The sequence below is a fragment of the Sorex araneus genome, chromosome 2 (genome assembly GCF_027595985.1).
Source record: "Sorex araneus isolate mSorAra2 chromosome 2, mSorAra2.pri, whole genome shotgun sequence".
NCBI classification, from domain to species: Eukaryota; Metazoa; Chordata; class Mammalia; order Eulipotyphla; family Soricidae; genus Sorex; species Sorex araneus.
This window is the reverse complement of record NC_073303.1, coordinates 343829428-343856029: the sequence shown is the minus strand read 5'-3', so window position 1 is coordinate 343856029 and position 26602 is coordinate 343829428. Positions and strand designations below refer to the sequence as shown.

Sequence of the window (26602 nt, the reverse complement as noted above, 5' to 3'; positions counted from 1 at the left end):
TGTTGTTCATCGATTTACTCGAGCGGGCACCAGTAACGTCTCCATTGTGAGACTTGTTGTTAAGGTAGGGTAAAAGTTGGAAAAGCATTGAAAGGATTCTGCAAAACAGCCATTCTGCAATGGTTGAAAATGTATTTTCTTTTCCTTTATTCTTTTCTTTGTCCAGAGATGTTTATTAGAGAAACTCTAATAGTAAAAGTGAAAAATTGTAAAGTGACACACTTTAGTGACTACACTTGGTAGAGAATACATATAATATAAAAAGGATTTAGAAGATAACCAAACAAATGGCAACTACCCACTACGGCAGAGGTGGGCATCTTCTAGCTCAGGTCTGCACAGAGCCCCTGAAATCGGGTCTGACGCTGATATCTGATCAGGCAGACATATATTCTTCTTATTGGGTGCATGTATACCATGTGCTTATATGATACAGTCTACAAATTATGTCATAAATATATTAATTGCCCTTGGTAGAAAAATGTTTCTCTACCCCTGCATAGCAACAAAAAACTCAGTCAAAGGAGTGTAATATTATTTCCATTTTATACTTTAATATGCAGCTCTGCTATAAGAATTATTTTGAAGTAGACAGATGATTTTTGTCCCAACAGTAAAGGAGAAAATTTATGAAAACTAACCCTAGAGAGCTTACATACTTGACTTGTTTGACAAAAACTTTAAGCCAACTCTTTTAAATAAAAATGATCAAATAAACAAGGGACTAGGAACTAAGCCAAATCAGGAGACTGATATCCCAGTCAATATAGATTTCCAATAAGGAGAAAAAACACATATAAAACAGAAGCAAGAGATATTCTGGAGATTAAAACAAAGAATTCAGTCTAAACAAGTAGTTTAGTCATAGAAAAAAGTCAGCAAACTTAAGATAGGTTAATAGAATATTCAAGCTTATGATTATAAGAAGTAGAGTGACAAAAAAAGAATGAAAAATGAACAAAGCTGAATAAGTCCTAGGAATATTTTTATATCCCTAATGGATACAAGAGTGAAGGCAGAAAGGAAAAGGGGTAATAAGGTTTATCTGCAAAAAAACTGGCTGAAAACATCCCAAATATGTTTGGGATATTATCTATGCTTATTATCTATGCTTCTATTAAATTTCAATAGAGCCAGAGTGGTAGTACAAGGGTAAGGCACTACCCTTTCACATAACTGACCCAGGTTTAATCCACAGCACCACCTAAGGTCTCCTGAGCACTATAGGAGTAATTGTCGAACACAGAGCCAGAAGTAACCCATGAGTACAGCTAGGTGTGGCCCCCAAACCAACTCCCCAACCCATCAAACCAAATGATAAGATATGGTACATACGTACAATGGGACACTGTTCAGCTATAAAAAGGGAAATTTGCCATTCATAAAATGGAAAGAACCTGAGGGTAATTTTCAAAGTAAAATAATAAAGAAAAAAAGTTAAGTTTTGGGTTATTTTACTCATGTATGTAATCTAAAGATATGATATTGATTAAGAGACGAAGAAAAATAATCCACTTGAAAAGAGGTGAGCAGGTGGAAGAGGACAGAAATCTGGATCTATGAGGAAAAAAGAGAAACAGTTTAAAAAGACAGAGGGTAGCTTTCTTCACTGAGAAGGAGGTGGCTGTATAAGAAACTTTGAGAGTCAACAAGCCAGTGATCTGGTGCTTCCTGCAGGGACTCAACAAAGAAACAATGAGCAAACACACACAAAAAACAAACAAAAAAAACATTTATCTGATAACAAATTTTATGGTCAAGATGAAGTAGACAAGTTTCCAAGGACATATCCAAAACTGACTCAAGACAAAGTAGAAAATCAAAATATGACATCAGTAATAAAAATAATCTCTGAAGAAAAGTCCCTAATTTATTACTTTATCAGTGAAGTTCTATTAAGTATTGAAAAATAGTTAAAGAATTAAAGCTAATATTTCTAAAACTTTTTCAGAGTATAAGAAAAATGTATAATTCCTTGATCATTCTATGAGGACAACATTGCCCTGAAACTAAATCTAGATAAAGACATCACAAGTAAATAGAGACTCCAATAATATCCTCCACAAATTATCTGCAAACATTTTAATAAGCTAGTTGTTATGAATAGTTGAGATTTATTTCAAGCATTAAAGTGTGGCTCAACCTTTGTAAAACTCTTAGTATATTGCATCAATATAATAAAAGGAAGAAGGGAAATCCATGTGAATGTCTCAATTGATGTGGGAAGCATAAGACAAAACCCAATACCTTTTTTATGTAATACAGAATTGAAGGGAACTTGCAAAACACAAAAAGCACAGAATTAGTATATAACCCAGAAATTGTATGGTTATGTATACACAACATAAACAGATATTCAAATAATAACTTGTATACAATTGTGTACATTATCATTATTAATGATATTTGAAAAGTACAAGTAATCTCAAATATTCAGTGGCCTGATACATAGAAGGGTGCTGTAGTCATACAATGCTATATTTTTTAACTATAGTGGTGAAATTTCAATAATACTATAATAAAAATAAACTATAATTATTATGCTAAGTTACAAAAAATAGACTTAAAAGGTCATTTATTTTTACTGTTTATGTAAAAATTCATAACAAGTAAATCCATAGAGATGAGAAAGAAAGTAGTTGGTAGCAGGAGATGGTGGGTAAGGAAAGAAGGAAAATTATTTGATAATGGAAGCTTTTCTTTAGAGGTAATATAATTTTTTTTTAAAACTAGGAAGATTATGATCACATTACATTCAGTGTTTAAAAGACACTCAAATTCATACTTCCACATTCATTTTATGCTAAATACTTCAATAAAAATTTCAGAATTAAAACAAAATTTTACCTGGTAAGTTAATTGAATTTTATAATACAGTAGACAAAAATAGATGGTCTGGAGCGATACCACAGCGGATAGGGCATTTGCCTTGCATGCAGCCGACCTGGGTTCAATTCCTCTGTCCCTCTCAGAGAGCCCAGCAGGCTACCAAAAGTATCCTGCCCACATGGCAGAGCCTGGCAAGCTACCAGTGTCGTATTGGATATGCCAAAAACATCAACAACAAGTCTCACAATGGAGACATTACTGGTGCCCACTCGAGCAAATCAATGAACAACGGGATGGTAGTGCGATGGTGCTACAGTGCTTCATTTATTAATTTACTCTATGTATAATTAGTTTTAAAAGTGAATGGGAGAGCATTATTTAATACTAGTTTATTTTTAAAAGTAAGCAAAAGGCAAGGAACAATGCAATGATTTATTAGGAGGACTAGAAATAGCATAGGATATTGGTGGTGCATCATAGGCACTTTGCTGCTAGTGAGGTGTGCTAGTTGTACATCAAGCACAGTGGCAAACATTATACTTTAACCAAAGCAAAAAAATATTTTAATTGACATTATTAACTAAAATTTTTGAAAGAAATTTGAAGGAGTAAAATTTGTTTTTCCCTAGTCCAGAATAGTTACAAACTACCTAGTTTTTCTTAATGGTGAAACAACAGTAATCCCTATAATATAGTATTAGATATATTAATAATAATGATATATATAGAAAACAATGATGTATAAATAAAAAACACACAAAATCTTATGACTAATCTTAGAATTTGAAATAATAGTATATCTGAAAGTATGAGTTTATGTGGATTACTTTATATTTTAAAATTTTTATACAAATGAAAAAAGTTTTATTATATTTCTCTTTAACAGTATTTATTTTTTGGTCTTTGGACCACACTCAGTGATTCTCAGGTATTATTCCTGGCTCTGCGCTCAGGAATAACTCCCCGTGGACTTGGGAGACCATATGTTGTTGGATAACATTGGGTTGTCCTTGCTCCTCCTGCAGGAAGCTTAGGTTTATTGAGTTACTTCCACAACAGTGCCCCTGAGGCACACCCAATTCCATTAGGCACTAAAAATCCTATGTTGCTTTTCTTTCCTTTATGTAATTTAAATGGTTTATTTAGAAATGTCCTTTTGTATAGACACAGGAAGAAAGTTGATGCTGCGCTTTTGTAACATAGGAGTTAATTGACTCCAAATAGTATTTCTCCTGGGCATCCATTATATTTACTTGATTTATGCCTCAGTTGCCCTTACTTCCTAGCACTGCAAGAGCAGGGCTCGTTAAAGGGACTGGATGGACCCAGGACAAGCTATAAGTTACCCTGACCTCGAAAGGAGACAAACTAAGTGCCTTAAGTGTAATAAGTTAAGGGCATGGTCATGGAACAAATTCTGTCATGACCCAAAAAGAAGTAACAGAATAAGGACCCTGCTGGGGTTAGGAAAGACCAACCTGGTCTGAGGACTGTGGTCTAGAATATATAGCGAGATGTCCCCAGGGGGAACCAACCTTAAAGCTTAATGTATCTCTTACTGTCTTCATACAAAATGATTAGAAATATAAGAAGTTCACTGAGATTGGTTAAATGGATTACTAGCTGGGGAAAGGATAAAGCAATACACCCTAGATGGAATCCTGCCCTTGACCAGATCTCCTAGTAATCTAGAATGCTGAACCCTCAGATGAGATTTTGTCCTGGAGTTAATCTCCTAGAACTTTCCTCGAAGGAGTGGCTTTACCTCTGTTTGTTGTTATGCCAATGTTCAACCCCACCTATGTTTATCCCCCACCCTTCATATAACTATGCTGTAAGGGGAAAGAATAGACTTTGGGACTTTGAGGTCTTTGAGACTTAGAGGGTCTCAGACGACTAGAAAGAGGACTAGATGACCATGATGACTGGAAAGAAAGGACTATGAGACTATGACAAGGCTAGGAAGAGATATTATGAAAGAGAGGACTTTGAATTCTGTGAGGAGACTAGGATGATGAAACTATGATGACTGGGACTGCAACCCAAATTGCAACTATGATTGTGCAGTAAAGGGTAAGATTGGACTACACTGGAGAGGAGAGAGAGAAATAAACTGTCTACAGAGCAGCCTGGGGCCCAGGCCCAGTTTCTCCGTTGCCCGGTCTTTTGTCCATGCATCGCCATAGGCCAGCCAGGGGAAGGGTTCTCAGCCACTGAATGCTCAAGTCCCAGGCATCGCCCCCATTTTTTCTGTGGAAACCCACAATATGGGATACCAGAAATAGAAGATACCAGAGATAAAACCCATGGTCAGCTGCATGCAAGGTAACTAACTTTACCTTCTATACTGTTACTCTGGCACCAACAATAAAATTTTTAAGCAATATGATATTGATGTGCTGAGTTTTTTCTGTAGATGAAACAACTCTTTTTATTTCGTTTCTTAAAATAAAAAAAGCTCTTTTTAAATACAATGAAAATAGTCTAACATTTAAGACCAGAACACTGAAATACTGATAAGAAATTTCATCATCTGACATAATGGAATTTTAATGAGAAAAATATTTTAGAAAAGAAATAACATTTTAATTTAGACATTTTCCCCAATTAAAGTGCTATTATTGACCTCAAATTCAGAACATATTTTTGATTTTTTTAGCTTATATGGGTCTCTCAGAAACTTCTAACCTCAAATTAGAGAATTAACTCATCTAAATAAACTCCCATTTCCTAACAGTTAATACTCTATAAAAAGTCCAATTTTGTTACGTAACTTCTGATTTAATATCCCCTCAGAATTTTTTAGATTATTTATAACATTTCAGTGTCTATCACTTCTTTGTGATTTTCTTCTAAATTTTATTGCTGCTTGAAATTTTTCCACTTATTGTCTGTATAGTAGAATTAGCATGCATAAATTTAACCATCAGTATTTAAAATTTAGTAAAATAGTGTTACCTAAAATTTGTTTTAATAACTGTAACTACAGTTCTTTTTTATTAATTGGCCAATTCTTTTTATTATATAGGGTCAGAATTTCTTCTACAAAAGCCTCAAAAGAGTGGAGTATTGATACACAAATGGCAGAGGTTAAACCAGAAGAGAGGGGTAAAGTTGTATTTCATGCTTAGATAAGAGTAATGATATTTACATTCACATTGGCTTTTTATTTTATATATATCATTTTCACAATAAATAAGTATAGGTTTATGATTATTAGTTATTAAACATTATTTGATAAATAATAATGAAAAAAAATAATAATGAATACTGTAAGCCATATTCTGAGTATATGTTGAATACTGCCCACCTCTCAAGAAACTAAATGTACTTCACACTGACTGGCCACTAGAATTTTTTGCCATAATCAAAGTGTTCTATAACATACTCTCATTTTGAGTGAGAACTAGCTACTTCTAACTTTGAACATGATATTTGGTAGTGAAGACTGAGGAACTTAATCGCTTTTATTTTAGGATCATAACAAGCTGTGTTCATGTCTTATTTCTAGCTCTGCACTTAGTGGTCACTCCTGATAGTGTTCATGAGTCTGTATTTAATGCTGGGGATCAAACCTAAGTCAGTTGCATGCAAGACAAGTTTCTTACCTTCTATATATCTTTGTGAACCCAAGAATTTCATTTTTAAACCTAATTTATCACTCTGGCCCCCAAACCAAGGTATTCTTAAAAAAAAATAAACAGATCTGAATGCCCTGGTGATATTTGGACTGTTTGATTATGCATTAAGAGGAAAAATCATGAATTTGCTTGCTCTTATGCATTGGCATTTTATAATATTTGTGTATCTACTAGTCTAAATAATGTCAAATACATTATTTCTATTTGTGTGTGTTTAGATATACCCTGAGCCTGGCAAGCTACCGAGAGTATCCCCCCTGCACGGAAGAGCCTGGCAAGCTCCCCATGGCATATCCAACATGCCAAATACAGCAACAATAACAGTTATTGGTCTCATTCCCCTGACTCTGAAAAGAGCCTCCAATTGTTGGGAAAAACTAGTAAGGAGAGGCTGCTAAAACCTCAGGGCTGGGATGAATGGAGATGTTACTGGTACCCACTCGAGCAAATCGATGAACAACGGGATGACAGTGATATAGTGAACTTTTTATTTACTTTTAAATGTAGTTACATGTGGCTCACATTTACCATAGTCGGTGTCACAGCTGTATCATATATAAAAAGTAAAAAAAATAAATAAATCTATTAGGACAATATCCTAACACAATGAATGTCTAAGTGTAAAAATAATGTGTGTACTAGCACAACATTTTTTTGTGATAAAATTATACCAGTTTATGTGAATATAATCTATTTTAATTGCTTTCTTCTCATTTTACTTCAAAGACATGATAAATACCTTAATTTTTATGAAGGATCAATAAATATTGAAGTTTATTAAAACACAACTTTCAGTGATTCATAGTGAGATTTCATTTTTACTGTTTTTCATTTCACTAATTATATTTGCAATAAAGATAGCTTCATTCATTACTTCTTAATTTTATATAAAATTCTGGTGGAAAATATTAACACATTAATGGTCACAATAGTTAAATTAATTTTTTTTAATTACAAGTATGAATACTTGACTACAACAGAATGCCATATCAGGATGAGAAAGATTTGGTGTAATTAAGTGCTTCCACTAAAAAAAAAATTGTATGTTCTTGCCCACTGACTTGGCATAAAATGGTGAAACTCACTGAGATATTATTCTGGGGAAAAATGAGAGAGAAATTAAATACAGTGAATTGGACGCACCCCAACTTAAGCACACAACATTTATTTTAATGTTATACAGAGATAGCATAAAAATGGGCTGGAGCAATAGCATAGCAGGTAGGGCATTTGCCTTGCATGCAGCTGACCAAGGTTTGATTCCTTCACCCCTCTCGGAGAGCCCAGCAAGCTGCTCAGAGTATCTTGCCCTCCCGGCAGAGCCTGGCAAGCTACCCGTGGCATATTTGATATGCCAAAAACAGTAACAGCAAGTCTCACAATGGAGAAGTTACTGGTGCCTACTGAGCAAATCAGTGAGCAACGGGTGACGGTGATAGTGATAGTGACAGTATAAAATACCTTGTAAATCATAAGGAATAATATATATGTATACCTAAAGTGCAAGAAAAAGTGATATAATTTTAAACTACATTAATTTCATTTGTTTCAGTCTTAAGTATTACATAAATGGAAAGAATAAGCTGTTTGAAGAATGCAATTGATATGTGTGTGTGCTTACAAGGATGCAGTAGAATCTGAAAAAATATAGAATAGATTACATAAATAGAGACCACATTAAGAATCAGATCAGAAAATGATATTGCGGGGCCGGAGCAATAGCACATCGGGTAGGGCGTTTGCCTTGCACGCGGCCGACCCGGGTTCGATCCCCGGCATCCCATATGGTCCCCCAAGCACCGCCGGGAGTAGTTCCTGAGTGCAAAGCCAGGAGTAACCCCTGAGCATCGCTGGGTGTGACCCAAAGAGCAAAAAAAAAAAAAAAAAAGAAAAGAAAATGATATTGCTCATACATTACAATAGAGAAAGCGTGATTTTTTTTCCCTGATTGAAAAGATGGTAATATGAATGAAGATATTAGTTGAGATTTAAGTATTCTAATTATTTTATAAAATATTCATTTAAAATATCTTCAAAGGTTATTTAGTGTTATGATTTTATTTATGATGATAATACTTTAAAAGTCTAATTTTTCTAATATCTTTTAAGTCCCTGGAGAGACTCAGGGGACCTTCTGCAGTCTACCTTCGTCAGCAGCATGCAAGACAAACACCTTACTCACTGTACTCTCTCTCCGGCCCCTGTATCCTTATTTTAAATAGACAAGTGTCCAGAATTAAAGAAGGAAATTGAAACATTGCTAGCTGAGGCCATCCATCTCATTAAAAGCCTAGAAACTGACCGGGCAGAAGCTGAAGATGCTTTACTAAAGCAAAAATTAAGAAGGGAAAAATTGAGTGTGAAAATAGATTCTTGGTCAATCTGGAGACTTCAGAAAATCCCATTAGCTGTGCAAAAAGGTAAGAGTGAGAATTTTTCATAGTGTTGTTTAATTTGTTGTAGAAACATGATCATTTGAAAATCTAAACAAAAGATGCTGACCATTAGAGTGACTCTAATATTTTGCATCCTAACAACGCAATTTTTCATCTGGGGGAACCTGGGGACTACACCTACTGTTGCTCAGGGCTACTCCGGCTAGGTGCTCAGGCGTCATTGCTGATGGTCTTGAGGATCATATGGTTCCAGGGTTGAGCCTGGGGCTCTTGTATGTATCCTCTGTGTCCTACCCTGTTTAACTTCCTCCTCGGCCCTACCAGTACACCTTTTGAAAGGGGTTCTTAATGAGGTTCATAGACATAAATTTGAACTGCGTTGAGGAGACAAAAATCTACGATCAATTTTTTAATTCATTTTGCAATTCCATGGAATTTGTGGTACCCACCAAATATGCAGACATTTGACAATTCTGTTATGACTGTTATGTTTCAGTAATTATGAATTTCAAAAAAAGTTTAAATAGGGTGGCCCCTCCAGCGATTCTCAGCCAGTAAGGCCTGATCATGCGGCATGCTCCAATCTGGGAGTGCTAGAGATTCCTCAATGCCCCTTCCCCAATTCCATCCCACAGTGGTGCTTTAGGTCTCCAGGGCCACCCCCAGAAGTGTGTGGGGATCCTTCAGGACGCACCCTGCAATTCTCATGGAACCATGAGGCTCTCGGGATCAAACTGGGGTCTGCCACAGGCAAATGATGTCTCTTAAGCTCTGCTACCTCTCCAGTCCCATGAAGCTAGAAATTAAAAGTGATGACCGCAATTTGATAAGCATTAGCTATGAGCTCTACATGATATTTTAGGAATTATATACATCTGTGTCTTGGGGAACTTATAACAATGAAGCTTAATATGTCCCCAAGTATCATAGAAGATGACTTTTTATTAATAGTTTTTATTAACATTTCAAGAAGGAAGTATGAGGGTTGGAACAGAGATGAGGGCCCATGCCTAGCATGTGTTTTATCTGGCACCATGAACTGGTCCTCCAGGTCTGAAGACCCCCAAGCACCAGCAGGGCAGCCCTAATAGTCCATGGAGCCCATAGTCCTTTGCATCAAACCATCTGCCCACTTGGTTTAAGAGTCACCAGCGGGGCTCCAAGTTCTTTCAGTACTACTTGGGAGGCCCCTCTCTTCCAAAAAATAAACAACAAAAAAAAAACATTATCTTTTTAGATTGCAGAGGCACCTGTACTAAATTGTTACTAAATTGTTTAACAACCTAAAAATTCTCACCTTTTTGGTCTCTAAACACTATGTCTAACTTATGATTACCTGATTTAGCTTAAGCCTACAAGTTTTTATACTCTTCATTGGATAGAAAATTTAACTCAGGCTTCTCATGCTTTATAAATGGGTTCAATTAGAGTATCCATATATAACCTGTCAGTTAAACCAAGATACAGTTGAGAAATGAAAGGGAATGCTATTAATTATTACTCTGAGACAATAGCCATTCATTTACATGTCAAATGGAATCCATACATACTCATTTGTTATGGCCTCTAAAACTATAGTCTCTAAAGGTTGTACACATTCCAGGAAGTGGCAAGAAAATATTAGAAAACACATTATACTTTAAACTGTTATTAACTTTTATGATTCAATTTTAATAGAATTTATGATATACATACTTTACTACTTGTAATAGCATAGATGGGCCTCTCAAAAATACATACATACATATTAAAGTTTTAGAGGCAAGCAAGGCTATAATAGTCAGACTAGGCATCCTAAAAAATTCTAGAATTTAGTAGATTTTTGAGATGATTTACATTCATGCACAAAAAGAGTCATCTGCATTTTTTGTATTATTTGAGAGGCCCTTCTTTGTTGGAATTGATGGGACAAGTAGTAACAAAAGGAGCAATAGAGGTAAAAATTTAATTTAAAATTAATTTAAAATTTAATTTAAAATAATTTTAAAATTTAAAATTAAAATTAAAAAATTAAATCCACAGTTAAATTTTATGTGGATTAATTTATAAATAATCTAACTTGCCTTTTACAGGAGAGTTTATATATTATAGTTTGGGGCCCATATGAAGTTCCACTTAATAATTAAAATTAAATTAAGTTACCTGAGTCCACAATATAGGTATCTAATAAATGCTTTTTAAATGATGGAAGACATCTCTGCATGGGTAATAGATATTTTAGTGTTGGGTAATCTTTTATTCAATACTATTAAATATATATACAAAAAACCTGGAAAGTCTGTTAATCTGGTTCATTTTTAGCATCTAATATATGCAGTGAAATTTAAGCTTATTTTTGCTATGCATTTATTAACCTACGTACCTTCTGTTTGAAAATATTCCTAGAAAATGATGTACTTTCAAGCACATTTTGCCTTCATATTGATCTATGTAGTATGTAACATCTAAATTTTTTATGAAATTGATTACAATTTTTAATTACATATTTATAGCTTGTTATATTAAAGTTTATTGTAAATGTTAGAGGAAAACCTTTTAATATCCTTGGCAACTTTCACATTGTTTTTCTAGATGTTTAGATAATAGTTTATAAAACTGATGAAATTAATTCTTTTATATATCTTATTTTCCTCCTTGAAATCAATCTATCTCCCATTCTTGTTGTATCTTTGGTTTTATGGCCCATGAAGCTGATAAATCTTATATAATGTCACATTTTGAACTTCATCTTTCGGTTGAGAATCAGTGACAAGCAACTATGGAAGATGAAGAAGAATGAAACTAGTATATCTCTACTCCTAATTCCTTTCCTCTCTGCTTGGTCATTTTATCCTCTCCAAAAATATGCATTTTTTGGCATCTTTAAAGCACCAATATTTCAGAAAATGCCTTTTATTTTCTCTATCCAAAGGATAACCAGAAAAAAAGATGTTTATTTTTGATCCTACATTCATGATGGCAGTTGTATGTGTATAGCAAAGTTTTTTTATAGCAAGGTTTTAATAAAGAACTTCGTTTTATCATTTTATACTTATATACAAATGAGGTAATAACTAGTATTTCCCTGCTACTACCATTGTAACTTGCTTCTACAAATTCTTTCCCTTAACGTATCTTTAAAGCTTCATGGATTCTTCCCCATTCTAATATAAGAAAAATAGTATGGCAGTTCCAGTTTCTAAATGTATTTGAATGGTATGTTGGTATAATTTGTGGAACTGCTGTATTGCAATCTCAATATGGGGGCAGTGAAAACATCATATTGAAGGAGAAATGCTATGGAAGTCTGGAAAGTGACAAAAGGGATGGCAGAGAATTCAGGCAGTTAGAAAATGTGTCTGAAGGAGTCTGGGAGATTGTTTTAGAAATTGGCAAGGAAATTTCACAAAAAAATAGATTATGGAAAGAATCATATGCCATATACCTCTACGGAGGAAAACCTTAGTAATTAATATAATTTAAACCTTATTTCATTTGTTGGCAATGTTTATCACGTAAGTCAATCATTTATTAATACACAGATTCTTTGTAGAAAAATCACCTTGAAACTTGGTGACTTTTGTACTCAGCTTTTTTTTTTTTATTAATTTATGGTCCATGCATGAGCTACTGAAGCTCTTTCCTAGGAAACCTGGGCCAAAGCTGCGCTATGTTCAAGCATATAGTTAATACATCTGTCGACATCAAACCCAGCTCTAGGGACAGGGTTTTCACATGGCAAGATACAGTAGTAGAAGAGTGAGTAGAAACATAGGATGCTCCTCCCTCAAGCTTAAAACTGACATATTTTCACTTTTACTCACATCCTTTGGCCAAAATCAGTATCCTGACCAAACAAAATCAGTGTCTTGTACAAACAAAGAATTCATGTGGCCCACCACACACATTCAAAATCTCTTCCACAACAGGGAGGGTAGTGGACAAATAACCATCTGTCTTCTTGCTCTTCTTTTAATTGTCCCTGTTATTTCTGCTCATTTCAACAAATTACATAATGATCTCATCTTCATCTTTTGTTATTTCTGTAAAAATCAGTAAACTTCTGCTTGATTTTTCTGAGTTTTGAGTACTTTTCCCTTGAAGTCATATTTTTATGCACAAGATTCAGTTTTTGAGTTTCCCCTACTTGTACATCTTATTCAAGTTTGTCATTGCATTTTTCATTATAGTTATATAAGCCAATTATAATTATTTATGGATTTAATAGCTATATTTTATTATATTTACATAATTTGTATTTTGTTTTCTTTTTGGGTGTCACCCGGCGATGCATAGGGGTTATTTCTGGCTCATGCACTCAGGAATTACTCCTGGCAGTGCTCGGGGGACCATATGGGATGCTGGGAATCTATCTGGGTTGGCCTCGTGTAAAGCAAATGCCCTACCCACTGTGCTATGGCTCCAGCCCCCAGACAATTTGTATTTTTGAGGAATTTTTTCATTTTATTTTAGTTGTCTGATTTGATGGCATAATGTATTCACAATTATTTTATAATTATTTACATTTGAATAATAAAAGTGATGACATCTCATATTCTTGATTATGTTAATTTTTGCTTCGCCATCTTTTATCTTAGTTTTTCTTTAAAGATTAGTTAACTTAGCTTATATTTTAAAAACATACATTCATACATTGATGCTTTGCTAAATTTAATTTTTTAGTTTTGATATATTTAATTAATTTATTTTTTCTTGCTTGGTAACTAATTTAACATATTTATGTTTTAATGCAGCATTAACTTTAATGATTTAGACCATTTTTCCCCCTAAAATAAAATTTATTTTTATTTTGTGTTACACTTAGTGCTCCATAATAGACTTTTTGTTATTGTTAGTTGAATTTTGTGCCATAGTGCTCAGGGCTTACTCCTGATCCTGCTCAGGAATAATTTCTGATGGTGGTTGCATGGTGGAATGTATGATCAAATTTGATCAAATTTGAGTCAACCATACGCAAGCAAGCGCCCTACCTCTTGTTCTATCTCTATGGCTCTATAATAGATATTTCAATCTACTATAATAGATATTTCAATGTTACAGCTTATTTAAAATTCTTTTTAAGATTGCATGAATTATATTTTAGAAATGATTATGCTGAGTTAATTTTTATTTATACAAAATCATAAAATTTAGAATTAATAAATTTTGGAAGTCAATATTTTAAAAATCCCCTTGTGAGAATTTCAAAATATTTTTTAATGACTTTTTCCAATTTTTATTGAGACACCATGATTTACAATAGAACTTCGTGTATAGAATATTCCACACTAGCCATGTTCAGGGTTTATTCATGACTCAATGCTCAATGTTCCAACACCACACTGTCCAGGGTCTCTCCACCATAGTTCCAGGATCTCCTACCTTCCACCTCCACCCAACCCTTTGGGTAAACTAAGTTCTGTAGAACAACACTCAGATTCTGTCGCTTTTTGCCATTTGTTATTCTCTTACCATGCTTCTTCTGTTGTTGTTTTGGTTTGGGGGCCACACTGTCAGTGTTCAAGGCTTACTCATGACTCTATGCTCAGAAATTACTCCTGATGATACATGGGGCTGGTGGAGAGGCATTTATGATGGGGAGGCTTGGACCTGCATTAAATACTTGCAGTACAAGCACTTTCCCTTCTATACTATCTCTCCAAGCCCTCTTACTATGTTTCTTTATAGCTTGCATATAAATCATTCTGTATCTGACTTCAATCATTCAAATCTTTCAATCTAATCTTCAATCATTATGATATCCTTTAGCACGATTCACACAACAGTCAATTGCATTATTTTGTATTATATATATATATATCTAAATAGTACTGTTTTATTTATACATACCACAATTTCATCATTCATTCTCTGTTCTTGAACACTGGGTTATATCCGGATCACAGTGCTGCAATGAACATAAGAGTGAAAATGTCTTTTCAAAGCAGCATGGCGCTCTTGGGGTAGATGACAAGAAGTGAAATTTCTTTTTAGACCTATTTTATTATTATTATTATTTTTTATTTACTTAGGAGTTACTGTTTAATTTTCAAATGCAGCAGAGCAGCAATGTCATCCCCTTGTTAATAGATTTGCTCAAGCAGGCACCAGTAACATCTCCATTGTGAGACTTGTTATTGTTTTTGGCATATTGAATACACCACGGGGTAGCTTGCCAGGCTCTTCTGTGCGGGCAGGATACTCTTGGTTGCTTGCTGGGCTCTCTGAGAGAGATGGAGGAATCAAACCCAGGTCGGCCGTATGCAAGGGAAACGCCCTAACCGCTGTGCTATCACTCCAGTCCAATTTTCAAATGTATGGGAATTACCATATTTTTCTTGAAATTTTTTCAGTTTATTTTTTGGGGGGGCCAGGGAGGTTGAGTTTTGATGTCTAGCACTGCTTAGGAGCTACTCCTGGTAATACTTGGCCAACTGGCCACAGTTCCTTGCTCGGGCCAAGGATGCATGCAGTGTTGCTTATGCCTAGCGGTGTTGGGGACCAACAAGGTTATACCAGTTATACTGGGCCAGTAGTGGGGTGGGTGGGGGGAACTGCGGGGCTACAACCAGAGATGATGGTTGGGAATTCAAACTGGATTCCCTTACTGTTTTCCCAGTCTCTGGTTTCTAATTGAAGGTTTTGGAAAACATTTCATTTGTTTTTATCATGTTCAAAGGTTTAGAGTAAAATTGTTTCACATTTTGTATGTTTTGGAGAATCTGTGTGAAGTTGAATTAGTTCATATCCTGCTGTTGTCTCAGATTTAGTATAAGTCTTAAGTCTCAGATTTTCTGTATAATGTTGTTGAGACAAGGTATTAAAATCTCCAACTTTGGGCTGGAGTGATAGCACAGTGGGTAGGGCGTTTGCCTTTCACGCGGCTGACCTGGGTTCGATCCCCGACCTCCCATATGGTCTCCCAGCACTGCCAGGAGTAATTCCTGAGTGCAGAGCCAGGAGTAACCCCTGAGCATCATTGGGTGTGACCCAAAAAGCAAAAAAAAAACAAAAACAAAACTCCAACTTCGATTTCTATTATGAAATCAGAGATAAAGCACTGTTGTCCCCATTGTTCATCCATTTGCTCAGGTGGGCACCAGTAACGTCTCCATCGTAAGACTTATTGTTACTGTTTTTGGCATATCGAATGCGCCATGGGTAGCTTGCCAGGCTCTGCCATGCGGGCAGGATACTCTTGGTAGCTTGCTGAGCTCTCTGAGAGGGACGGAGGAATCAAATCCGGGTCGGCTGCGTGTAAGGCAAATGCCCTACCCACTGTGCTATTCTAATTGATGGAACCAGAGATAAAATCCTTTAAAAATCAATTGTTTTTCCAATACTAGTTTTCTATGCTTTTTGATTAAAAAGACAGTAAAATACCTTGATTAATTCTCAATAAATTATTGAGTACACTAAGACAAACATTTAAGTTTGAAATGGGATTGTGTAAAGATTAGTAAAAATCAATATTAAAGTTATATGGGAAAATACCTGAGACATTGAAGTCCTTGGTGTCCTGTTTGGATATATTTATTTGATACAGGAGACTCATGGCTAAATCTATGCTCATCTAAAGATAACTCTAATTATAAAGTCATGACATTATTCTGAGAATCCATAGATCTTAATTTTGTTTTGCTTCATTTAGGCTAGGGAGGATAACCAGCAATTTTTCCAAATTGTTTTTTGAAAAAATATCCCCTTTATTATTTATTCAAATTCACTTTTTTTTTTTTTTGCTTTTTGGGTCACACCTGGCGATGCACAGGGGTTACTCCTGGCTCTGCACTCAGGAATTACCCCTGGCCATGCTCAGGGGACCATATGGGATGCTGGGATTTGAACCGGGGTCGGCCGCGTACAAGGCAAATGCCCTACCCGCTGTGCTATCTCTCCAGCCCCTCAAATTCACTTTTATATTATTCCTTGGCATTTTATTTTTTTCTTCCTATAGACTCCACATGATTTGTGTTAGATTTATTATAAGATTTAAGCAACTAGTTTTAACTGTTCTTATAAAAGAGTTATTTTGTTTTACATCTTCTTTATGAAAAAAACTTACCTTATGTTTTAATTTCATAGGAGAAATCTTTTTATAATTAATTTATTTGTTTGGGTGTTTCATATATAATCATATAATCAGAAATTAATAAACATTTTCAGTTTCCTGTATGATAATTATGACTTGTTTTTCATTGTTTTACTTTTAGATTGTTTAGAGAATTACAATTTTTCTTACATTGGAGTTACATACATTGCTTATGCGCAACTAAGTATGCACATAGATTATAATAAACAGGATATATATTAAAGCAACTATCAAATCACAAAGATATTTAATCCCTTCTATAATAAAAAGCAATATGTTTTATAAAGCAGTAATATCTTAACTAATTTTTAAAATTTATATACAAGTAAATTCTGAAACAAAAATATTTTATTTATGTATGGACAAATATATTTATTTCTGGAGATTTTAACTTAAAATCTAATTTTTTTCTTCTATATCTAGAGCATGATGCCTTTTTAAAAGATATTGTAGAATTGCAACGGGATATTGAAAATAAAACTCATAAACTTAAATACCTTCAGGAACAAAAGGAAAACTTAGAGACATACAATGAAAAAATTCAAGCAGACATAGAGTACATGAGAAGTCAAGTTCCTCTTTTGCTGAAAAAGCAGCGCCATGAATTTTGTATTATAGAGGAACAATATAGAAAAAAGTATGAGGTAAATGAGTCAATGAATTGTTACAAATTTTAAATATTGTCAGTTTATTTTGAGGTAACATTGGTTTACAAGAATGTATATGTTCTTATTTTAGCGATGCAGTGTGCCATCCCTACCCCCATATTCTCTCTACTACTGTTCATAGGCCACTCATGCGTCACATGTCTCCCCATTCCCACATCTTTGGTAACCTGTTTTGTCCAAAATCTAAGTGTTTATTTTTATTGAACATTATCACACTCAGCTGAGTTTGGGAGACATTCTTTGCTAAGGAACAAACTCAGAACCTATGCATGTCATAATGTTATACGACTTAAATTTTAATCATTGTGCATCCAATTTTGCATGTATAATGTGCATCCAATTTTGCATGTATAAGACGAATACAATCACAGCAATGGCAGCAACATAAGTTTAGTGAGCACATGAAACAAATTAAGGCTTAGAAATCTTAGAATTGATCATATATTATTTATGTAAGCTCTAAATATAACTAGGAAAAGATCTGGATTTGAAATAATAATAGAAAAGTCAAAAAATTTCTTTGAAGACATATCATTTTCTCAAATTCCTGATAATTACCTAGTACTGATGTTCTCATAACAAATTTCATATTTTGTGCTTAGGGTGCCTGGCGGCTGGAGCGATCGATAGCACAGAGGTTGGGCTTTCGCCTTTCACGTGACCAACCTGTGTTCGATTCCTCCACCCCTCTCGGAGAGCCCCGCAAGCTACCGAGAGTATGGAGCCCGCACGGCAGAGCCTGGCAAGCTACTCGTGGCGTATTGGATATGCCAAAAACAGTAACAATAAGTCTCACAATGAGAGACGTTACTGTTGCCCACTCGAACAAATCGATGAGCAACGGGATGACAGTGACAGTGACAGGGTGCCTGGCAGAATGCCTTGTGATGTTGGCCAACCCGCCCAGGATGCAGTGCAGCTTGGTCCCCACCATGCCGGGGCTACAGGGTTCCCTTGGTGATTTGGGGAGACACAGAGTGCCATGGATCACTCAGGTCCCATTTGTGCAAAGAATTTACCCCTCAGCACCATCTCCTCAGCCCAACACTACTTTCCCAACCCAGTACACATCTCCTTTATTTGAGTTTCAAGAAGCAATTATTGTTCCTAGAAATGAAAAAAAATGATGAATATAAACATGTATTTTCCCAATGTTTTTTCATTACAAAAGTACTCTTCTAAGTCATATGCTTCTGCACATTGTGTGTATGTGATATGCATAGGTACATGCTATATAAATTATTTGTTATTAGATATTCTCAAACATGACTAAAAGATTACTTGTCACATAACAAGGATGAAGCAAATGCTTTGAAAGGATGAATAGTGGAATAAATAATTGACAAGAAGTTGCCCTACGTATTATAGGAAGGATAGCATGCTCTTAGACACAATAAGACTGGTATTTTTCCCCTTGTTTGATAAATGTATTTTTTAGTCATTATATTTTTCTCTGTATTTCAAACACAAAAACTGGTTCTTTTGTGCCTGCTCTTAGATAGTCATGTCCTAAAAATTAAATAATTATGCCTGAGAGATCTTAGGGAAAGTAGAGAACATAGGGTATCGTTCCTAAAATTAGAAAGATTAGTTACTTAGAATGATAAAACTTATTCAAACCCCAAGCATTCTGATAGCTTCTGTAAAACAGGTGAATGATTACTAAGTCTCTGGAAATATGTATCATGGTTTGTACATAGTATTTTCCTCTATATAGCTTCAATTTGCTTCATTCTGATGCCTCTGTTCTGTTTTGAGACCTTGGTTAAAAGCCTGCTAATGTAACCGTGTTTTTTTTTTTTTAAAAAAAAGCAAGACTTCTAGCCAGTGTGCTTGAAAATCAAGTTCAAAAGAATTAATTAAAATTCCTTCAAATTCTACGAACAGCTCAGATTATGAAGCTACAAAAATATTATCCACTCTGACCCTACCCAAGAGATTGTCATTGTCATATAAGTGAGAGTGCCTCATAATGTAACAGTTTCTAGACACAAGACCACAACCACAGCAATGACCCTAAGCTACTCCTGTAGGTACTTGGCAATTGATGATTATGGAATTGTATACTATTCATTACTTGTTTTCCTTAGACATTTTGTTGTTGTTGTTTGGCTACTTCTGGCTGTGTGTTCAGGGGTTACTCCTGGTGGTGCTTGGAGGACCAAGTAATGTTGGGATATCAACTACATGTAAACCACTGCACTATTTCTCAGACCTTTTAATAACTTTTAATTTGGAAGGCTGCACCCAACTTGCTTAGGTTGTACTCATGGCTTTGCAATCAGGGATCACTCCTAGTAGTGCTTGGGAACCATACAGGATGCTAGGAATTAAACTCAGGTCAGCTGAGTACAAGACAAACACCTTTCCTGCTGTACCATCTCCCCTGCCCCCTATAAATAACTTTTTATCTAGATCAGAACTACTCTAACTCTAATCATTCTCTTGTGTGATTTTTCTAACTTGCAATTAAGTAGACAATTAGCAAAATGCCTTTTGTTTCAGGCAGTAGAACGCTATGAACAAATTAATTATGAGATTCAAGAAGTTACAGAACACTATGAAAATGTCAAATTGAAAGCTAAACAAGTAAAAGAAGAATCAGAAACAGATATTGAAGATGATGAATTAAGCCTAATAGTCTATGAGTAAGAATTTTTCACTATATTAGTCAAAAATAATAAATGAAAATTTATAAAATATATATAAATATTTTAAAAATATACAGTATAAAAATTCAGATGATCTGAATTATCCCTAGGTACTATATTACTATTTATGTATAAATTAGCATATGCATTTAAAAACATGTAAATGCACATGAATAGATTGCTAATTTCTCTATTTTATCTTTTTTAATTATATTTAGTCATTGTGAATTGCAAAGTTATTCATGATTGGTTTACAGGCATACAAAATTCCAATATCAATCCACTCACAAGTGTCCATTTCCCTCCACCAATGTCTCCAGTTTTTCTCCTACCAACAAACCTGTCTTTATTACAAGCACTTTTTTTTTAATTTCTTGGGTCACACTTGCCAACACTCACTACTGGTGGTGCTCAAGGGACCACTTTTGGTGCCAGAAATCAAACTCGAGCCGGCCATATGCAAGGCAAGTATCTTACCCATTCTACTTTCCCTCTGGCCCCTAATATACACTTTTAAAATAAATTATTGACACTGTGGTTTGCAATACTGCTATTGATAGGGTTTCATGCATAACACTTGACCACATTTCATCACCCTTTCATCCTGCCCTTTGAACATTTTCCCCCATCATTGTTACAATGATTTAATCTCTGTCCTATTCACTCATATCCCAGCCCCAACTTTCTTGGCAAGCTTCCTACTGAAGAACACTTCTCATAGTCCTCATTTCTACTGTGTTCCAGTATTTCTTATTCCCCTGCTGTTTCTTTATGTCCTGCTTATGAGAGATCATTCTGTATTGGTCTCTCCCTTTGACTAACTTCGCTCTCAGCATGATACTCTCCAGATATATGCACATAGCAGTAAATTGCATGATTTTATTTTCTGATGACTAATACATTCTATAATATTAATATAGGTAATAATATTAATATATTAACATATATTACGGCAGAGAGTCTCTCCCCTGAATGCCTGGCTGTCTTCCCCAGGGCCCCTCGAAGGGGATGAGCTCCAGTTTCCCTCTCTGCCCTGAGCAGAGCTCCCAAGGCTGAAGACCTCTGGAGCCTTAGCCACAATCATGCTCAAGGTCCCTCTCCACACATTCGGACAAGCCTCACGCATGAAGGTACCAGCAGAGGAAACCAGATGTGTGTGACCTGGGGCTGAGACTTCCAAGCCTGCTCGGATCGGGACTGGGCCTCTTTTACCCAGATTTCCCATTTTCCAGTAGCTAGGTGGTCACACCCAGGGACTGCCCCCCGGCGCCCTGTGATCTCATCAATGGCCAACATCCAGAGACTTAAAAGCAAGCTCCCAGAACCGTGCAGCCGCTCCACATCTTATAGCCTACTTCTCCCTCTGAGAGAACCAGCAAGCTACTGAGAGTTTCCTGCCCACATGGGAGAGCCTCCAAAACTCCCCATGGTGTATTCATATGCCAAAACCAGTAACAATGCTGGGTCTCTTTCCCCTGACCCTGAAAGAACCTCCAATGCAGCATCATTGGGAAAGACGAGTAAGGAGAGGCTTCTAAAATCTCAGGGCTAGGACAAATGAAGATGTTACTGAGATCACTCGAAAAATCCTACAATCAACGGGATGATGATGATGATGATGATGATGATGATGATGATGATGATGATGATGAACATATATTACATGTATAACATATGTAATAATACCATAGGTTTAGGCTGGGTTATTTGTGTGTGTGCATGTTTATATCCTGTCATCTATGTCTAGGCACTCAAATCCAGATTTTGGCTATGGTGAATAGAGCTGCAGTGAATCTAGGAGTGCAAATGTCCTTTCTGCATTGTATGTTGGGGCCATTGGGCATAATCCAAGAAGCAGAATTGCTGAATCAAATGAAAATGCAATTTCAGGTTTTTTGAGCAGTGTTCATATTGTTTTCAAGAAAGACTGGACCAGTATGCATTTCCACCGGCAGTAAACTGAGGTCCCTTTCCCCTAGCATCTACTCTACAACTGGTTGCTTTTATTCTTTTAGATGACTGCCAATTTCTGTGGTGTAAAATGATACATTATTATTGTTTTGATTTGCACTTTGATAATGATTAGTAATGCAAGCATTTTTTTTTCTTATGCCTTTTTGTCCTTTCTATGTCTTCCTTGGGAAATTTCTATTATCTATTTCCCCTATTTTTTGATGGGGCTGGATTTGTTTTCTTGTCAATTTTTACCAGTCCCATATATGTATCTTGGCTATTAACCCTCTATCACACGAGTGAGGTATCTTTCAGTCTGTGAAGTATCTTTGCATTTTGGTCATTGCTTTCTTTGAGGTGCAGAAACTTCTTAATTTAATATACTCCCATTTGTTTATCTTTGCTTCCATTTGCTTGGTCAATGGCATTGGCTTTTTAAACATCCTCTAGCTTCAATGTCATGGAAAGTTCTGCCTGTGTTTTCTTCAATGGAACTTATGAATTCAGGTTTGATATCAAGGTATTTAATCCATTTTTATTTGACTTTTATAGATGGTGTTAGATAGGGTCTGAGTTAATTTTTTTGCATGTGTCCTACCAGTTTTCCCAGCAGCACTTATTGAAGAAACTTTCCTTCCCTTCCCTTCATACTTTTTGCTCCTTTATCAAAGATTATCTGCCCATACTTCTGATTAGCCAAGGCAATCCTAAGGAAAAAGAGATGGGATGAATTGTACTCCCATCTTCAAACTTTACTACTAAGCTGTAGTAATTAAAACAGCATGGTAATGAAATAAGGACAGACTCTGGGATCAATTGAATAGAATTGAAACATCAGAGATAGATCCTCAGGTACATGGACAGCTATGTGGCATTTTTAAAGCTCTTCACATGTACCACCAAATTGAAAATGGGTATAATCTAACCAATTATATGTATGCAAAATATTTTTTTAATAATCCAAATTGGGATATTATATAAGAATTTATAAAAGTATTACATGAACATGTAGTATACTTAATTTAACCCTTGATATGCATGTAATATATTTATTTTAATATATAGACTTGAGTTTTTATACAATATGTTTATATATATTTATATGCTTTGCATAGTTTCATACTGTCACTGTATCACTGTCATCCCATTGTTTGTTGATTTACTCAAGCGGGCACCAGTAACGTCTCTATTACACTCAGCCTTGAGATTTTAGCAGCCATTTTACTCATCTTTCTCAATGATTGGAGCCTCTTTCAGGGTCAGGGCAATGAGACCTATCATTACTGTTTTTGGCATATCAAATATGCCATAGGTAGCTTGCCAGTCTCTGCCATAAGGGCAGTATACTCTCGGTAGCTTGCTGGGCTCTCTGAGATAAATATATATCCTTTACTGTGTTTGGGATATGAATATACCACGAGGAGCTTGCCAGGCTCTCCCATGCGGGCAATAAACTCTCGGTAGCTTGTCAGGTTCTCCAAGATGAAGAACTAGGCTATTAGATGTCTAATTAAATGCAATTCGGTCTCATGCTTCTGGGAGCTTGGTTTTATAGTCTCTGAATGTTGGCCATTGATGGGATTACAAGGCGCCGAGGGCAGTTTCTGGGTGTGACTGCCTAGCTACTGGATAATGGGGGATCTGGATGGAAGAGGCCAAGTCCCGATCCGAGCAGGCTTGGAGATCTCGGCCCCGGGTCCTGCACACCTGGGTTCCTCTATACTGGTTCCTTCATGCGTGAGGCTCATATGAATGTGTGGAGAGTGGCCTTGAGCACACTTAGTATGTTTTATACTATGGTATAGTTTTATACTATAATTTAAAAATTATTATATGTGTTTGTATTTTGTTATATTCTGTTATATTATTCTGTCGTTATATTTATATTTTGTTATATTTTGTCACCTTTAAATTATTTATGGTTATGAATGAAATATCTTTTAATTTATTCAATTGATGATACCATAAAATCCATTATAGAGGTACAATCAAATAAAAATGATAAAATAATAAACAAAAATTATATATAATTCCACAAATCTTTAAAATTTACTTGATTAAATATTTAAGTTTCCTTATGCCCAGTGTGTCTTTTAACATTGACTTCAATATTGTGGGGGTTTTTTTGTTTGTTTTGGTTTTTTTTTTTTTTGCTTTTTGAGTCACACCCGGCAATACTTAGGGGTTACTCCTGGCTCATGCACTCAGGAATTACTCCTGGCGGTGCTCGGGGGACCATATGGGATGCTGGGCATCGAACCCGGGTTGACCGTGTGCAAGGCAAACGCCCTACCCGCTGTGCTATTGCTCCAGCCCCCACTATTGTGTTTTTAAATAATTAAGTCATTTATATAACTCACCTTTAATATATTTTCTCTAAAATCATTTAGATACATAGTATGCATTCCTGACTTAAATATTTGTTGTTATAGCTTCATTTAATATCCGTATGTGTCCTCAGTCAGAAATGATGGCAAAACTGATGATAGCTTCTTACTGAAAATTCCTTAGAAGTCTGAAGAACTGGTATCATCAACTGGTTCAATAAATAGAGATAAAGAGGCAATTTAAATAATACTTAGCTCACATATCCAGTGACACTGAACAATTACCACAAGTTAGCCAAAGTCTGTAATTTGTGTTTCTGACTGGGATACTATCCTGAAATAGATACCATTGTGAGAAGAAAAAGTACTTTCAAAAGAAGGAAATTATGAACATTGATGCTCCACTGCTCTTGTTATCTACCTGGTGTTTAGAAGAAGTCTCAGAGGGAAGCATGTATTGTCCAATGAGTTATAAATAATCTTCATACTATTTGTTATTTGAATTTCTTATCTGTAGTGATGTATTTTGTTTCCGTTTTCTTTTAATACTTCTAAATTCAATATGAGTACATGAATTTCTGGGCCAGTTCGGTATACCATGTATTTATTGTCCACTATCATTTGTTTTCTTATGAATATTTATTTATTGCTCTACTTATTTATTTATTTATTTGATAAGTTTTTTCTGTTCCTATTCCATATTGGCTCATGGGACTTTGTCACATGTAAATATTCTTTCATATGGGTTTCAAGCATATGTGCCAGTTCATTACTTTATCATTTTAAAAAGTCAGTTGTTTCTATTACTTGTTGATACTTCATGAAAGTGTCATTTTTGTTATTTTAATGTACATTATTACACTAAAAACTATACTACCATTGTCTAAAGAAAATACTTCCATATTTGAAATGTGTATTCTGTTCCTCAGATAAAACAAAGGATTGTGTAGTTCATCAGTTGGCACTCTTTCAAATGAAAAGCTTCAAAGCAACAGAAAACTCTATGGCAATTACTTCTTTTTATTTTTAATTCTTTTATTTAGCTGAACAATTTTGTTTCCAAAGTGCTATTGAAATATGTCATGAAATTTTTAAATAACTTTTTCTGTTCTCCACATTTTTTAAATCAAAGCACTGTGATTTACACAGTAATTCATGGTTGAGTTTTAGATGTACAATATTGCAGCACCAATCCCACCACCAGTGTCAACTCCCCTTCACCAATGTTTCTAGTTCCCTCCATGTGTGCTCTCTGCTCGCTGCCCCTGCTCCCACCTCCTTCCAGCCCCATCACCCTCAGACAGCCTGCCCTCTCGACAGGCAGCTTTCGAACTTTGGTTGTTATAATATGGGTTTCTTGAGTTCAGTGTTGTTGACGCTGTGGTTAGGCTATTTGGCTCTGCCATTCCTTAACAACCACCTTTATACCTGACTGCCCTGACCTGGCCCATATTGCTTCTCACCTGTCTGCTCTCCTCTTCCCCTCCACTCTTTCTCTGCTGCCATGCAGCCTGGAGATTCAGTCCCGGAACCCGCATATCTGGACCTTGTTTATGGAAGCTCTTGGTCACCGGGATTCCATCTGGAGTAGGTGTGGAGACTGCACCTGCTTCATCTGGGGTTTCCCAGTGAAATTGGCCTGATGTGGGGCCCAGAGAGATGCCAGCACTGTCGTGTCATCCAGGACTTGTTGCTGTGTCTCTGGGTCAGGGGTGTTGGTGCGCTAAGATCTACATTACAAAATTTTCCGCAAATTATATCTTGGTGAGGTCCACCCTGAGACAGTGGAGTCAGGCTGGGGGTATGGCGGCGATTTTGGATTATGGAAGCAAGCGGCTGCCAGGGGCTCTGCTTAGGCAGGCTGACAGGCCAATCTGCCTCCCTCCGATTTACCCCAGTCTGTTCAGCCATGAACGAATCTGAGATCAACTGCGGCTTTGGATCTCTTTTGAAATTTATCTACGGGTCTCTGAGATAAGGCCAATAAATGAGCTTGCATAACTGAGCCGGAGGTGTTTTGTGGGCATGACTCCCACATACCTAACTTTTGGCCATTTAGCTTCTTG

General features: G+C 35.7%; 1 protein-coding gene across 1 annotated transcript in view; it reads left to right on the top strand.

The window, feature by feature from the left end:
• The window catches only part of CCDC178 (coiled-coil domain containing 178), a 418410-nt gene that overhangs the window by 23310 nt on the left and 368498 nt on the right, over positions 1-26602 (top strand). The window contains exons 5-8 of the mRNA XM_055124824.1: positions 5858-5937; positions 8693-8890; positions 17361-17581; positions 20111-20253. Of these exons, the coding sequence (XP_054980799.1) occupies positions 5858-5937; positions 8693-8890; positions 17361-17581; positions 20111-20253 (642 nt within the window). The remainder of the gene's footprint in view (positions 1-5857; positions 5938-8692; positions 8891-17360; positions 17582-20110; positions 20254-26602) is intronic.